The 17,500-nt window shown below is 39.6% G+C and overlaps 2 protein-coding genes across 3 annotated transcripts in view; one reads left to right on the top strand and one right to left on the bottom strand.

Moving 5' to 3' along the window:
- LOC138006296 (phospholipase A2 A2-actitoxin-Cgg2a-like) overlaps nucleotides 1–17,500 on the top strand; it is a 31,471-nt gene that overhangs the window by 4,853 nt on the left and 9,118 nt on the right. The gene's annotated exons all lie outside the window — the stretch shown is intronic.
- Nucleotides 9,518–16,502, bottom strand: LOC138006295 (basic phospholipase A2 homolog 1-like). 2 transcript variants are annotated; one of them, XM_068852541.1, is made up of 5 exons: nucleotides 16,333–16,502; nucleotides 15,486–15,531; nucleotides 13,475–13,619; nucleotides 10,339–10,454; nucleotides 9,518–9,755 (listed from the first exon to the last, which is right to left on the bottom strand). In XM_068852541.1, the coding sequence occupies exons 1-5, from the start codon at nucleotides 16,408–16,410 to the stop codon at nucleotides 9,637–9,639; spliced, it is 504 nt and encodes a 167-aa protein (XP_068708642.1). In that variant the 5' UTR covers nucleotides 16,411–16,502; the 3' UTR covers nucleotides 9,518–9,636. The 2 variants fall into 2 exon arrangements, with proteins under 2 accessions (XP_068708642.1, XP_068708641.1); XM_068852540.1 differs by having other exon boundaries at nucleotides 15,486–15,534; nucleotides 16,333–16,498.

Here is a 17,500-nt window from a genome sequence, read left to right as displayed (position 1 = left end):
GAACCCAGAAAGATTGAAGAAAATAAATGGGAAGTGAAAAACATTGTCTTCTGGGATGACATGTTGACAGTTGTCTTTGCGTAATATGTCGGTCTAACAGTACACGATATTGTTTTGGTATTGTCTACCATTGTAGCGCCATGGTAGAAGTCTTAGATAAATAGCCCCTTGAGAAGACATGTGGTTACTAGCAAAGTACTGAACCCAGAGAGACTGAAGAAAATAAAAGGGAATCGAGAAACATTGGCTTCTGGGCTGGCATGTTGATCATGCAACTTCTTTCCACCACAAGTGTAAGCGTGCACTGACAGCATCTGACAGCTTTGTAAACAAAAGATGAAAGCTGAAGTTATTCCTGTTCGGCGGGGTTAGTATCTGGATGGGCGACCTAAGAAATATACCACTCAGTAACAGAAGCATAGGACCGAAAAATCTATTTTAATGCTATCAAACGCGAACCAAGCAAGATACAGATTTTGTTAGCTTGCTTTATGCAAAACAAATATTGATGTAAGAGTAAATAAATATGGATACACAATTTTTAAGAAGAGCGGAAGGAAGTTTCAGGACGGTCGATCGAGCATAAAATATTTTGCCATCGGTAACAAAATCTACGACATGAAAACAACATTAATTTTGAACCACGAGTATAAAAAGTCACCATCAGCGAAAAACAGTTTGGGAGATTTTAGTTGTTTTGTCGTAATTGTACAAGTTTGGCTGCGCCGAGTAAATCGCACATCGAATTCAGCGGGCGCAGTGATCATGTTTACTCGCGAAACAGTCAAGCGTCTGTGTCTAATGATGCCAAGCTACCGGGTTTTTGTTTTTGTTAGTTTTCTTTTTCTTTCGATTGTTATAAATTTTGACAAGAAATGTGCGAATTCAACGCAAAGATCACAATCGCCCAACTCTCAGAGGTTGACCATTGTTTCTGGAAAATCAAAAATTTACTCTCCAAGACAAGGTTATTTATCACCAGGTAATTCCATCGTTTTGGTAATAGCAGCTACTTTATTATTCATCAGCGTTATAATCTTTTGCCGATTTTGGGGGTCATTTTGTTGAAACTCAAGCACGCTTCCAACAGACCTGTTTATTTTCGTGACTTATGCGTTACCACAAAAATTCTCCCCATGATCACATTTCAACACATGTATGCAAATTTGCTAAGCTCGAAAATTACACAACATGATAAATTCACAAAAGCTGGAAATTTCACAGAAATATTTTCCACCGAAACATTTCTTGAAACAAGCAACATATTTGCTATAAGAGGCAAGAAACCCTTCCTATTTCAGTTGCGTGCGTGCAAGCGAAACACACAATCACAAAGCATATGCAATTAAATAAATTTCTGACAGTTCACATTCAACCCTTTTCGAAAGAACCTTGACCGTAAATAATAAAGCACAAAAGAGACAACAAGAGAGTCCATGTGTGTATATTTTCTTTAAAGATGTACTAAAAAGCCATTCGCGTTACAATGACTTTCGACGCCATTACAGGTTAATTGTGTAGAGCAAGCTACGCATTACCCCAGCCCCCTCAAACCGAACAAAATACGCACAGAAGACTCTATGCACAAAGACACCACTTAGCAGGGGAGTGACAGGCAAGACTTTTCCCGACACGGAAAAAAATTAAACGACGAAACGCTACGCAGATTCTGACTGGGTTTAGCAACCCAGTAAAAAGAAAATTGGGGGTAACCACGCATTTTTCGAAGATAATTAATCAAGAATATTTGTAAAAAGCTTTAAAATACAAAGCAATGTATGGCGTTCTTTGCCAAATTGAAGCTTAATTATCTCTGAAAAATGCATGGTTACCCCCAATTTTCTTTTGGGATACCAAGAGCTCTTGCTGAGTGCTGCTTTCTCCGCATAGTTTTGAACCGCGCAAAAATATCCCTGTATTAATAAGCACCGCCGATAGGAAATCCGAGTAATTCGAGATGCGCAGAACGTATGCGTAATAACAATAGTAGACACCGTCCTTAACGGCGCAGTTAGCGGGCATTTGGACTCCGCTCAAAGCTCGCATGTGCTCGAGGCCAGAATGCCACGTGTATTTTTGCTAAATTAATTTTATTTCACGATTTATTTTGTTGTTAAGGTTGACCATTGCTTTTGCAAAGTCAAAATTTGTCACTTTTAGACGACGTTACAATATAAAAGCTGCTTTGTTGTTTTTCACGTCACATCTCATTCTGTTTTTTCGATGTTGCTTGTATTTTGCTCGTACCCAGTGTCCTGAGAAAGGAATTCTTGCCGAATTCGGTGCTCATTTGTTGAAATGAGGGGAACATAATATGTGAAATGACCTGTGAACTTAACTCGTAACCCTCGTGGCTTGTATTGAGCTCCGACTGGACTCTGAAAAATGAATACTTGAACTCGATTCCGGCTGGTATTTTTTACAGGTCACACGTCACTGGTCTCAGGTCATTGTTGTACTAATACAGAAAGTATCCTAAACGTGCATAAAGGCTAACCTTAGGCCTAATTAGGCCTGAACAAACGTTTTTAGGCCTAAGGTTAGCTTTTATGAATGTTTAGGATACTTTCTGTATTGGTAAACCAATACTGTGAGCTGTAAAAAAAAAAATACCAGCCGACTCCTCAGCCTGTGCATGTTGTTGTAATTTCGTGTTCGTGTCCGTTCCACGAAATCGGGATGTCGCCAATTTTCCCAGAAGAAGACTAATGATTTAATGTTATTTGTTAGACTACATAAGCCTAATACAATATTTGCTGTCTTGGCACATTTGTACCTGATCAACTCCATGGCAGTTAATTTCAATTTTTTCTGGGAGGTGATGTGAACTATGAAATCACCACCGCAAATTCTGTTTACATCTGTTTCATCACATTAGGGCCGTTTACACGACAGAAAGTAAGCCGTGGCGTACATAATACGCGAACTATTTATACGAGTAAAAACTCCTAGGCTAGGATAAGTCGCGGCTTGAGAAAGCCGTGAACGTAGATTTTGTACCATTTATACGGGGTGTTCGCGTCTTATGCAAGCCGCGGCCAGAGTAAGCCGCGGCTTATTTTCTCTCGTATAAACGGCCCTAATGTTTCATCCACAGTGTCCATAAATGAACTAAAAAAGCATTTATGTCAATAGGTGACGTCAACGATATCTTCCTTATAGAGGAACTGCTCACTTTCGGTTGCCGGGTCAAACAACATCACGGCATCCGCATTTGCAACCAACTCTCTCCCTCAATTGATTTGAATTTATTCTTAATTGTCAATTTGCTCCAAGTGTAGCCTGCTTGAAGGAGGTAGATGTCGCCACGAAACACGTATTAGACGCCATATTGGAAGAGCGTGCGGTAGGTCTAACACCCATTTTAAACCGGTTAGCTTTCAATTTTGGTGATGGGTATCCATTTAAATGCTATGAAAACTCGCATTTGCTCATCGGCTTGCATCGATAGTGTAGTGGTTATCAATGATGCAATTGTCGCTCATGGTCCAGGTTCGGCAACCTTCTCCACCTTCAAGTTCTTTTAAAATCTTGGAACTTAAAAGCGTGCTCTTTCAAATTAAATTGACGTGAAAATTTCTGGTATAGAGTTAACTTCATGTAACTGAAGTAAAAGCGGAAATGTCAATCTCGTCTATTCCAAATGACGCTCACCCCGGCAAGCAGGCTATTCCAAGTAAGTGTTATCGTCCATTTTGGACACTGACAGCTTGATAGTCTGGACTCGCAGGACTCGAACCTGGAAATGTTTGATTAATAACCCCTCCATTTAAGCACGAGACTACCACTAACTGCGAGGATCCTATTTTTTTTTTTATGTCAAATTTTTCTTCCAAATGCCGCTATAAACCTGTATTAACACCGGTCCCGCTAAGAAGCACGCTTACACAGTGAAAAATGTCGGTTTCCATACTTCAAGAGAAAGCTAACCATTTTAAAATCAAGCCTTAGACTTAACCATTATTCAGCAATGATTTTACATATATACTAATTAGTTTTCGTAAATTATCGGCACACTTTCCATTCAGTTGAACTTAAGTGGTTGGTTAAGTGGATAAAAACAGTTCCTTCAAAGTAGGGGTTCCGGATACAAATCCTGTCCAGGGACTACTTCTACATTTTTACTGGGTTGCCAGTATGGCAAACCCAGTCGGGGTCTGCGTTTCATTTGTTTGTTTTATTTTTACTGGGTTGCCGGTATGGCAATCCCAGCCGGAAAGTGGGTGGGATTTGTTCGTTTTATTTTTTTTTCCCGTGTCGGCAAAAGTCTTGCCTGTCACTCCCCTGGTAAGTGGTGTCTTTGTGCATAGAGCCTTCTGCGCGTATTTTCTTAGGCTCGAGAGGGTAATGGAAATGCGTAGATTTCTCTGGTGGACACAGTATAGAATCATCAACTTAGTTTGCAATGGCGTCGAAAGTCATGTAACGCGAATGGCGTTTTAGTGGATCCTTAGACAAAATATACCCTTATGGAGCTCAATAATGGAAAGTCAGTTGGATAAACTAGGCAGGCGGTGAAAAACCAAAACCTGGAATCTCAAAAGCGACGAGTAATGGACTTCGACAACAATCTATCGCCCTTCGAGCCGAAATCAAAGTGAGCTGTATTTCTAAAATAATATTTTACCAAGAGTGCTGTTATGTAGAACACTGAAACCAAATGGAAAATTCTCTGGTAACTTATGGGTTTAACATAATTGAAGACAGAGAACGAATCGAACACCTGACGTGGATCTGTGATCAACTCTGCACAGTCTTCAGGTAAAAAAAATAATTGGAAATGTGACAGCCAAGAATTATTTGAAAGAAAGCTTGTCGTGTATTTTGTGCTTCATTATTCAAGGAAAAGGTTTTTCATGGAAACGGTTTGATCCTGAAATTTAGTTTGTTGCAATAGACCTTATTCATAAATGGCGGTCACATTCATAATTCTTTTGTCCACGTGAAAATTAGCCTACCAAGCCTCATTTTAGAGCTAGAATTCTTTTCAATTCACTGTATGGTATCGAGGCTTGGTAGGCTAATTTGCACTTCGACAAAAGAATTATAAATTAGCCGCCATTTATGAATAAGGTCTATATTGCGCATATTTGACCTGATTGAGTTTCTTCTCTTCACGCACGTAATGAAATAGAAGGGGTTTTTGCCTCTAATAGCAAATATGTTGCTTGTTTCAAAAAAATGTTCCCTGGAAAAGGTGGCCTTTATGAATTCATCATGTTTTATGATATGCGAGCTTAACTGGATAGTTTTTATGGCAATAGGAAAGCATTTTCGTGTCAAAATGAGGTTGGGCTAACTTAATTAAATATAAATATACATTCTGCCCCGTGAGTTTGTTATTCTCGTTAACCAGCAATGGCGTCGAAAGTCATTGCAACGCGAATGGCGTTTTAGTGCATCTTATGTTGTTTGTTTCAATAAAATGTTTCGCTGGAAAAGGATTCTGTGATATTTTCTGCCTTTGTGAATTATAATATCATGCCGTGTATTGAATTTTCGAGCTTAAGGTTGAAATGTGATACGGGAGGATATTTCTAGTATTGCCCTGTAAGCAGGAAAGGTTCACGAAAATAAACAGGTCTGTTGGAAGCGTGCTTGAGTTTCTACAAAATGAGCCCCAAAATCAGCAAAAAATTGTGACGCCGATGAATAGTAAAGTAGCTGCTATTTCCAAAATGATGGAATTACCTGGTGATAAATAACCTCGTCTTGGAGAGTAAATTGTTGACTCTGCAGAAACAATGGTGGGCGATTGTGATCTTTGTTTTGAATTCGCTCATTTATTGTCAAACTTTATAACACTTGACAGAAAAAGAAACTTACGAAAACCCGGTATCTTGCCATCATTTGACATAGATGCTTCATTGTTTGGCGAGTAAACATGCCGCGGTAACTTAATCACGGCGCCCGCTGAATTCCGGGGATGTCACTTTCGATTTTGCGATTTATTTGTGCAGCCAAAAGTACAATAACAAAATTGAACGTAGCAAAAAGCTCCCAAAATGTTTGTCGCTGATCGTAACTTTTTATATTCTATATTCACGGTTCAAAATTAATGTTGTTATCATGTCGTAAATATGTTATTCTCGAGCGACCGTCCTGGAAACTTCCTTCTGCTTTTTCTAAAAACTGTGTATCAATATTTATTTACTTTTGCATCAATATTTGTTTTTGCATAAAGCAAGCTAACAAAACCGGTACCTTGCTGAGTTCGCATTTGTTAGCGTTAATAGTATTTTCGGTCGAATGCTTCTGTTTTACGAAGGGGTATATGTTTTAGGTCACTCATCTAGATACTAACCCCGCCGGAGAGGGTTTAACTTTAGTAAACTTAAGTATTACAAAGCTGTCAGATACTCAGAGGGCAGGCTTAAACTTGTGGTGAAAAGAAGTTGTCAGGGAGCTTGAAAATTATCAGAAGCCAATGTTTCTCACTTCCCATTTATTTTCTTCAATCTTTAAATTCTGGGTTCAGTACTTTGCTAGTAGCCACATGTCTTCTAAGGCTATTTACCCAAGACTTCTACCATGGCACTACAATGATAGACAATACCCAAACAATATCGTGCACTGTTAGAGCTATATATTACCCAAGGACAGATCTGTTTCGTCGTACGAACGTGTGAGGACCTGTGAGCCAAATGGCCTCGTCTGGTAAATGGTCTTAATGACCCCCCAACTTGAAAAAAATTGTCTGGAACGCTGCACGTACCACAGGCAACCCAGTGTACCCTCACGGGGGGGTCTAGTTTTCTTTTTATCTGCTACCAAAAGTCCTGGGACAGAGTAATCTAAATGGAGGATAATACTTCATCTTAAAACTTCATTTGGTTTAAGGTCTGAAACAGGGTAGGGAATATCGTACATTTTATTTCTCTAAAATAGGAAAAGAGTTTCAAGAAGCGGGCCGCACACCCTCACCCAATTTTTCTGAGAGTAACCCCACCCTTCCTGGGAGTATGACGCGCTTGCGTTGTTCAGTGCTTTTATCATGAGCTAAGGACCTACACCATATTCACATAACGTTAATTAAGCTCTCCATTTCAATGTAGAACATTCAAGTGATCCGGTCAGTCTTTGCCAAACAAACTATGCAATGGCGTTGGATGTTCAGAAATTGTCACCACGAAACGGCGACAATTACAACATCGATGCCTTGTTCGGAAGGATGGCAAACTAATTTTACATGCGCACCATTAATATGTGAGGACTGCGTGGCGACCTGTTACCTCAAACATAGGTGACCCGTTACGTCATCGCCTCCTTGTTCTTGGACGAAAACAAAAGATCTTTCATTAGCTCCTTTTGTTCGTTCACTAGCAATTGTATTTTACACCATTGTTATCAAGGGATTGGTTGCAAACCATCTACACTGGTTGCGGTCACAATTGAGAGAAACACAGTGTAACACTGGTGTTGATACTATTGTGTCAACGCTCTGGTGTTTTGAATCCCTAGGGGAAAACTGAACAATAGAACTTGATTTAACACTGGTGTTCACTCGCTAATGCGACCGCAACCACTGTATACACTTGGGACCGGTTGCTCGAAGCCTGGTTGGCGCTAACCTTTGGTTAAGAGGTATCAAAACCTGTGTCCATGGTATTTAACGCTGGTTAGGGCTAACCATGCGTCGAGCAACCCGGGCCAGTTGTGTTCAAAATCTGACGGTAGGTTAAATGAGAGATGTGCATTTCTTGAAGGGTCCTATCGCTCTGACGAAGGGCTAACCCTCGAAACGTCAGTCATTTTATTTCTTCACGGTGGCAATTCGAACTTTTTCAACTCGTTTGATAAAACCAACTTTTCGTGTCTTTTTCTTTCACCGAAGCGGCACCGGTGACTTAGCTGGTTGAGCACCAGGCTGCTATGTGGGAGGTCGTGAGTTCGACTCCAGACGGACTAACACTCAGGGTCTTTAATAACCGAGGAGAAAGTGCTGCTTTTGCAATTACATTTGCAAATGGTTAGACTCTCTAGTTTTATCGAATAAGGACGATAAACCGTAGGGCGCGTCTCACAACCCTTCAATGTTCATAACCCTGTGGGACGTAAAAGAACCCACACACAGGAGCCCATTGGTAGGAGCCTCCATATGCAGTAGATCTTTCTATTTTTCTATTTTTAGGACGAATCCTCGAGCAGGAGACTCGCATTTACATAAATTTACATAAATTTACACGATTTAAATACAGTTTTACTGCTTTATTTGTCTTCGTTGGACAAAGACTTTACCCCGTTGGCCTTTTAAAACAGTGCGTGCAGAGCCGGGGAACTCGTGGCGTTCTAAAAGTAGAAAGATTCGCGCAACGGTTGACTCATAAGGGCGTGTATGAGAGAGGTAAGCTCCTACTCATGTGCTCCTGCCCACACACTATTCGCAAAGAGTAGGGCATGGAGTTCCCGGTGTGGTGGTCTGTCCTCTGTGGTGCAGCATGATTGGGAGGGTAAATACTCGAAGATACGAAGGACCTTAAGCAAGTCGGCTACGAGAACGTTGTCTAAGAAATATTTAGCAATTATTGGATGAGGCTGAGTAAGATATGAAGAATTCTGCAGGTCGAGGAGGGTGTTATCCACCAAGGCCGAAGGCCGATTTGGATAACATCCTCCGAGATCTGCAGAATTCTTCATATTCTACGAAAGCCGAATTCAATGATTGCTTTATTATTCATTCAAAATATTTTCTTCGCTCAAACTTCTAAACCTACTCGCAGCCATTTTTCTGCTCAACAAAAATAACACAATCTCGTCCCCATCTTTTTCCGGTCAACGGTTCAATAATTTGCAGCGGGCTGCACTTTTGACGTCATTTTGACGTCATCGATTCAATAATTCAATAGTTTCTTTCCAAATTTGGTGAACAGCAGCTGGTTATGGTGAATTATGCGTGTGGTTTTAACCTATCAGAAACGGGGAAAGATTTTGAATGAATAATAATATAATTTAATGTGAGGTGTCCACGTCTTCCTCATAAACTCAAATTTTGGTCAATTTACGTTGTTGTTAGCGCGAGAGCGGCATGGAAATGTACACAAATGTAAAACACGTTCAGAGCTTTTGCTTTTGCTCATTAGAGATGTTGCCGTCGTCGTCCTCCTCCTTGCTTAAGCTCCCGATAGGCAATTTTCGAATTATCAAATATTTAGCTTGATAGTGAGGACAAAAACAATAGAAACACGTTGAATGAATGTGAAAAATATTTGCATATCATCCACTTTCCTTTGTCTTTGTCCTCTAAACCCCTCTTTCAAGCTGAGTTTTAATACATCGAAAAAGGACTATTATCTACACCAAGCTACTCTAAAATTCGAGGGTAAATAAAGATATGATGATGATAAGCACCACAGTCTCTTTAGCGACTAACTATAATCCTTCCTTCATAATTGCTGGATCGGAGTTCCTTCCTTCGCTCAAAATGATCATTCTCTCAACAAGCACGCAGCCACATAGAATTGTGACCTTTGAAGGATCGTTTTACAAGCAAGTGGTAAGAAGAACAAACTTTTAAAAATATTCTTAATTGCTTTTATTATGATTCTGTAAGATAGCCATAAAGTTTCGGAGAATATCAGGAGCTTCTACTTTCACTACTATTCTCAGTAATCCGGTGAATCCAAGTTGGTTCAATGCTTAGCACTTGCGTTGAGGGTAGTTGAAGTTGTCTTCATTGTACTCTGCCTGAGCAAAACACCTCACCGCTGCCCCATCGCATTCACAGATAGCACGGTCACAAGTTCCCTCTGGGTCCGCTGAAAAGATATTAAATAGTACCAATTAGGAGGAGCTTTTCAAACTGGTAATTCCTTTGTAAATAGACCATTTTACATATACGGCGTCCATTCTGCTAATTTTCCCCCTTAGAATACCATAATAGCTATTTGAAACAATGGATTTCAAAATGGCCACCGTATCCGTAAAATGGTCTGTGGCTTTGCAAAGGGAAGTTGTTCTGTGAATTTGCACGCGGCGGTCAAAAATGAATACAAGTATAAGTGTGGGATCCCTGTGCGGAGTGCTGACTTGACGGTAAACACATAAGGTATTCCTTTGGGGCAGAGTGTCTAGCCATGAAAGATTGAAACTCTTATTCATTTATTCCCAAGAACATATACCACACTGGTGCATACAGTATATTTACGCACAAAGTAATATAAATATCATTATTCTGCGGAATCTCCGCTTCTAGCCCCAACCGCACAATGATCACGTTTTGACTGGGACAAGATTCTAAAAAAAAATACGAAAAGAGCAGTAAACCATCGTTACGCGAAGCCCTTCTCGTACGTGTACACAATAATTGATATGATCGTGAAACCACTACACTATACTTACCGCAGCCAGTGCAAGTGTTGTTCCTTTTGTAAAAGTTCGCATATGTAGCGTATTTAGAAGAGCACAACTCCGCCTTGTCCACAGCCCCGTAGCACTCATCGTGAGTTTTGCAGCAACTGAAAAATATAGACAAGCAACAGTCGAGGAAAGAGCACTTTGAAAATGGCACACTGCCACTTTTGTTGCCTAGAGTTGTGACTTTACAATATGGCCCGGGATGTTTGCTGGCATCCTTTTTTCTCTTGGACTTTAATGCAAAATTTCTTTGCCTGCAAACTCATCGCGAAATAACCAAATTTGTATAGGTAATCACTTGATTTCCAAATTACACGATAAAACTAATGTGATAACTTATTAATGATATGACAAAATTTCGAGATGTCATTCATTTGTCGTAAATAGAGACTTAATAGGGAGCTTATTCAAGGACGACGACGACGGCTACGAGAACGTCACAAAACAATAGTTCTAACGAGAAAAAACAAAAGCTCTACGCGCCCTGCAGGTGCGTTTTGCATTTTGGTACATTTCGTTGACGTTCTCTTCCTGACAACAGGGAGCTTAGGAAACGGCGACGCCGACGACAACGACGACGCTACAAACTGAATAGCTTTAGTGAGAAAAAACAATGGCTCTGCACACTCTGCACATGCGTTTTACATTTTGCCATTGTTTTTGCTCACTAAACCTATTGTTTTGTAGCGTCGTCGTTGCCGTCGGCGTCGTCGTTTCGTAAGCTCCCTATTTTAGTGAACAAAAACAATGGCTATGCACGCTCTGCACGTGCGTTTTACATTTTGGTACATTTCTTTGCCGTCATCTCCTAAGTGATGACGTGAAATGACCAAATTCAAGGTTCTGTGGAGGACGTTAGCACATGACGATGAATTTTCAGTTCTCTCTCTACGCTTCCAACCTAGTCATACCAGTTTAATTCCTCGACAGTTACTACACATTTTTAACGCGAAACGACATGAAATAGTTTCGTAGTGGTATGAATAACGCGAACTTGTATTTTTAAATGAAGTCCTCGTAGCCGTCGTCATCCTCGTTTCGTAAGCTCCCTATTGACGTGAATTGACCAAAGAGTATGTTATGTAGAGGACGTGAGAACCTGACGGAACATTTTAATTATTTTCCCAAACAACCACACCGTTAATGCCAATTTTATTCCTGTAATGTTAATACACACTTTCCATTCCGAACGACTTGGGGTTATAACGAAATTTATTACAATAACAGGAAATAATATTTTTAGACTACGTTCTCCTTGGCGACGTCGTCCTTGCGTAAGCTCCCTATTAGGGAGCTTTAGCAATGACGACGGCAACGGCAACGAGAACGTCATCTCAAAACATAATGTAATCACTTCGAGACTATTCCAAGCTTTTTAACATGACAATGGTTTGGCAGTCCCTCAAGAATGAAACCGATATGAGTCAAGCTTAATTTAGAGGAGAAAATGAAAATTTATCCTCACAAGTGCTGACGTCCTTCAAAACGTACCAGGTCCAATCATAACTACAAACTACAAGTTAAATCGGCGAACTGTAATTGTTATAAATATTCATTCTTCGTTAAAATTATTCGCGAATGGAATGACCTGCCTGCCAATGTTGTTGAGGTAGGAAATTTGAGACGTTTTAAAATAGCTCTTAAATCATACATGTGTATTTCTTAGGTTCCACTTATAAACATATATTTTTGATTTTTATTTTGGAAGTTTATTTACATAGGGTTAACCTCTTAAACTTCTTTTTAGGGTATTACTTGTATTTATTTGTTTATGATACCTTAAATAAAGTATGTATGTATGTATGTATAAACCTCAAATTTGGCTATTTCACGTTGTTGTTTTGCTGACGACGGCAACCAAATGGACAAAAATGAAAAACGCACAGCGTGCAAAGCTATTGTTTTTGCCTACTAAATATGCAAATTTGTGACGTTCTCGTTGCCGTCGCCGTTGCCGTTGCTAAAGCTCCCTAATTACATCTACGACAGCGACGTCAACGTCACCTCGAAATATATCTTTGCACCACCGAAAGTTTCTCGCGGTTAAGCCATCTCGTTCGCGTCGGACAATGTGGGCGAAGTATCCTTAAAATAACTTGGTACGAACGGTTTCAGAGTAAACATAGATACTGAAAGACTCACGTTTGTACGCTCTCGTTGTCGTCAAAACTTCAAAACAGTCTCAAATTTGGTGATTTCGCGTCGTTTTTGTGCAGAGAACCGCACGAATATGTGTTAAAATGGGTGCCGCACGTCCAGCACGATTATTTTTCCTCTTATAAGGAGGCTCGAAATATTTTCTCATTCTTTTTCAAACAAATAAACATATTCTGTCGTTAGATATAGTTAGGGTAATCATATCAAGACGAAGTTTAAGTATCCATTATAGAATTCTCATATCAGTTACCGTTACCATGGCAACAATATAAGGCATTTCTAAAATCAACACATGTTGTCTTTTGTGAAAAAAAAAAAAAAAAAAACGGACGGTGAAATCTTTCCGTACAACGTTACCAGATAATGTTAGAAAGAAACTCTAAAATATTCAAAATTCAACGAAATCACTTTTTTTGAAATATGTCTCTATTTTTTTTTTCACCCACAGAATGTTTTTAAATTTCAAAACAAACATTTTGAAGTATTACAAGCTAACATGCAAAAATAAAAATTACCGTCCGGAAGCAGAGGAGTGAAGTTGTATAATCAGGAAAAATGAGGGGGTGCAAGATCAGCATTTACGCATGCGTCACCTGCTCATTCGAGTCCGAGGGCGCGTGGAACTACAATCCAACACAAACGGATTTAGGTGACCATTAAAGCGTTTGTGTAAAATTTTCGTAGTTTTTGTGAATAGAACATGAATGTTTATATTCCATCTATATCAGAATTAGAAGAAAGGTGAGCTAAATCAGTGGTATTTCTTGTCGGTGACCCATTTTGAATCATGAGCTGACGCGAGCAGCTGAAGTATTGCATGTGTGGCTTACGCGCGCGCGTTCAGCTAAAATCTCTTTCGAGCCTCCTTAACCAATGATATTGCTGTTTCGGGGCGTTCTTTTTAAAGACCGCGTCGTAGATCTTAAAGTCCCAATTAAGCAGAAGAAACTCTACGTCTACCTACATGTCGGTCTCGTCAACAGGCTCCCCTCCTCCTCCATAGCCACAATAACATCCGTAGTCCACATAATAAGCTGATGTTCGATTCGTTCCGCACCCAATCATGTTATGAAATTGGATCAGATTTCTTTGTGTGCGGATAAACCCCTCTGTACAGGAAATAAACTAATAAATGCACATTTGGACAAATAAACAAAGGACGGAAAGCAAACTGGGAACTAGGTAATTTAACGTTCAGTTACAGAAAACGGGTAATGGATTTCCTTTTCAAATGAAGCTATGATCCTCGTTATGAACACAATTTTCGCAATTGCGTAAAGAAGCCTGAAATTTTCAGGACTTTAACGAGGTTTGAACCCGTGACCTCGCGATACCGGTGCGACGCTCTAACCAACTGAGCTATGAAGCCACTGACGTTGCGAGCTGGTCATTTGTGGGTTCCAATGTTCCCGTGAGGAATGAATCAACAATGAAATGATATATGAAATGAATCATATATGAACTGCGGATATGAAATCAAATGAAGCTATGATCCTCGTAGTTACGAACGCAATTTTGCAATTGCGTTAAGAAGCCTGAAAAATTCAGGACGTCAGCTCCCAACGACGGTGGCTTCATAGCTCAGTTGGTTAGAGCGTCGCACCGGTATCGCGAGGTCACGGGTTCAAAGCCCGTTGAAGTCCTAAACTTTTCAGGCTTCTTTACGCAATTGCAAAAATTGCGTTCATAACTCCGAGGATCATAGCTTCATTTGATTTCATATCCGCAGTTCATATATGATTCATTTCATATATCATTTCATCGTTAGATTTCCTTTTATAAAGTGTTTTAAGTAAACTAGCTGTAAAATCTGAATAATCTTAGAACAAGATTGTGCTTGAATAAGACATGGAACATTTTTGGCGCTCTAAGCGCCGATGCAATGTGTCAACGATAGTGCTTTTGTAAAAGGCGGTCTTTTTTAAGGCAATAGGCCTTTTCTGAGTTCATGTGTGCCTCCTCTTCAAAGCGAGTCTAAGTGCAAAGTTTTTGTGATGGTAATTAGTTCTACTTTACATATAGTTCTACTTTACATATAAAAAGGCAGTCAATTTCTTCTTGGGAACAACCTTCTTTGCGCAGACAACCTCTGATTACAAATAGGGATTTGTTAGCTTCTTTTAGTTTTTCAGATAAGTGATACAAAAAAGTACTGTTTAAATTTATTTAATGAAATTTTAAATAAACGAAAATCATGGTTCGTTACAGAAAACGGGCAATTGATAATCTTTTTATCAAGTGTAAGGTATGAATAATCTTCTAGCAGGACTGTGCATGAGTGGGGTATGGGAATAATTTTGGCGTTCTAAGGCGATGTAATGTGTGAGCGGTACTGCTCTTGTAAAAGGTAGTTTGTTTTTACAGCGATTGTACTGAAAAGTGCAGAAAGAACATAAAATATTCTCTATTCTCAAAATCTGCATTAAAAAAAGGGAAAAATTGAACAGACGACTAGCATAGCGGCATGAGAATGAACGCGTATGAATACAGATAATAGTTAATGAACTAGTAAATGAAAAAATGATTATCTGAATGGATGCATCCTTGAATTCCTTTATCGATAAACAGATGGAGAGAGTAATATATGAAAAGGGTTATAGACGAACAGATGAGTTGATTAAAAGAATGAATGGATAGACGAGTGAATGAATTGATAAATAAATGAGTACTATATAGTCTTTTCATAGACGACACTTGGGTTAATTTGTTTCACTGATCACTAAATCCGAGCTAGATAATTTGGATACCGTTCATGTCTGTTAGGCTAAGCTTTCTGTGAGTGAATTATGCTAAAGCGAGTGTCACTGTGACGGCAGCGCAATTTGTTGAAATGTGGCGGATCATTTCAGATCTTCCACCTTAATTAAGTTCCACTCTTTCATGTCCAGTCTGTTCAGTACTTCAGATTGGCTCTCAGCTCTACTATGCAAAGAAATAATTTGTCGAATGTAAAGTAAAAGGTATTCAGTTCTTACTGGTATTCCCCACTGGATTGTTGGGTTCCTTCAAAATATCATCCCACTGCTGGAAAAAAAAAGGTATAAGAGCTAATGATAATTATAAAATAATTAGAATAGTACGCCCACTCTCATTGGTCAATACCTGTGTTTAGATGAGAGTATGGAAACACGTCTGTGACATCACACGAATTTTGATTGGTTATGTGTTGTCAGACGCGCGTTTTGATTGGCTGGTAGGAAATATGAGCGTGTATCAAGAAAATCTGTTTCAATCAAGGCTTAAAAAAACCTAGCATTTTCCTTCATTTGTCGAATTATATTTGAGAAATATTTCATAAAAGCAATACAGGACTTTTCTCTGTGTTTCCATAGCCTCATCTAAACACTCGGGGGAGCTGGGAGAATTCGAGACAGTTATGCAAGCGCTCGACTGCGTCTCGGGTTTGCATAACTGTCTTTAATTCTCCCAACTCCCTCTCGTGTTTAGATGAGAAGATGGAAACACGAAAAACGTCCTCTATTGCTTAAAGAATACTGAAGTATGTAACAGATGGTCCTTTATAAGACCTTATTGAATAACTAGAAAAAAGTCGTTTTCTTGAAAGTTTCGTTTCCACTTGTTCTGACTCTTTATGCTATGCCTAAATTAATGTAGCTCAGCTGGTCAGTGAACAGTGCAGTTAGGAGTTGGATCTAGCTAACCACTATAGCTATGGATAATCCATGACTTTAACTTCGTCTTTCCTCTGATAGTATTAATTTTATACCCCTAAAAATGGTGTATGGTATAGGGAGGGATCAAAGTCGCTGTGTCGGCTTCCATTGTCTCCAGGGAATAACGTATAGTACACATTCAACCTACCTCTCGAATCACATGGCGAAATGGCGAAGAGAAAACAGCGCTTATTAGGAGAAGTGTGACCACAGCGGCTCTTTGCATGTTATTCGGGAACTATTTGAAACTCTTAGACGGCGTGCTGCGAAGTAGTTCAGTCCACGTTATGATGCCTCGCCTTAACAATATATTTATAGCATAGGCTACTTATTATTTGCATTTTTCAAGATGTTTACAGGCGATCATACCCACCTAATAAGGAGATCCCATCTGCCCCAGCTATAGACCGAAAGGCGTGCGACGCTAGCCAGCTGGGGCAATCATCACGCTCTGGGAAAGCCGATACAGCATCACATTTGCATTAGAATCGAAGTAAGCCCTTCATTCGTCAAGATTCAAGACGACTTGCTTGCACTGAGGTTGTCTCATGATTCAGGCATGAGGCCAATACATTTATTTCCAATATATGAATCAACTGGACGTTAGTTCGTTTAAAGGAAAACAAAATTATGTTCGTTAGCAAAATATTTGAATAGCTTAGTTGTCTTGCACCTTTTTCTAATATTCATCAACTTGATATCAGTTTAGTCGTAATAATTTACCATGTCTTCGACCCTATGTACATGTTCTGTGTCTGGGATGTTTAGAAATATTCTTTAGCCTCGTAAAAACAACTGAATGGAAAAAAAAAAAAGGTGTAAAAAGTCATTGCATGTATATGTTAGGCATATATGCGCTCAAGATGTTTAGGTTCTGTCGGTAGAACTGGCACCTTTTCCGTTCCTGTGCGAGAAAGATGGGAAACCATTGATAATGCGTGGGTGTAGTCTCTCAAAGTTTCTCGGTGATCTTAATTCAAAATTGGCTCGATTTCTGCTGCTCACTTGGATCCAGCTTACCTCCACGAGAAGAGACCGGTGTCTGACACTTGCAGATTGCAGACTGCAGACCGCGGACTGCAGACTAACCCTAACTCACAGTTATTGTTGGGAACTAATCATTTTAAAAAAGGGCGCTGAGACTTAAATACTGTTTCATGATCAGCGCGCTATTTGTAGGCAGTCTGCAGTACATCGGAAATAGCACGACGATGCCTGTGACGTAAATTCAAAATTTAATGAATGCAGCGCTAACACTAAGATGTCTTCTTTTCATAACAGGAATGACATACATAAATCAAGTGGTTGCACATGTG

Source organism: Montipora foliosa, chromosome 6, assembly GCF_036669935.1.
Source record: "Montipora foliosa isolate CH-2021 chromosome 6, ASM3666993v2, whole genome shotgun sequence".
Classification (NCBI taxonomy): Eukaryota; Metazoa; Cnidaria; class Anthozoa; order Scleractinia; family Acroporidae; genus Montipora; species Montipora foliosa.
The sequence above is the reverse complement of the archived record's forward strand: the minus strand, read 5'-3'. Positions and strand labels throughout refer to the sequence as shown.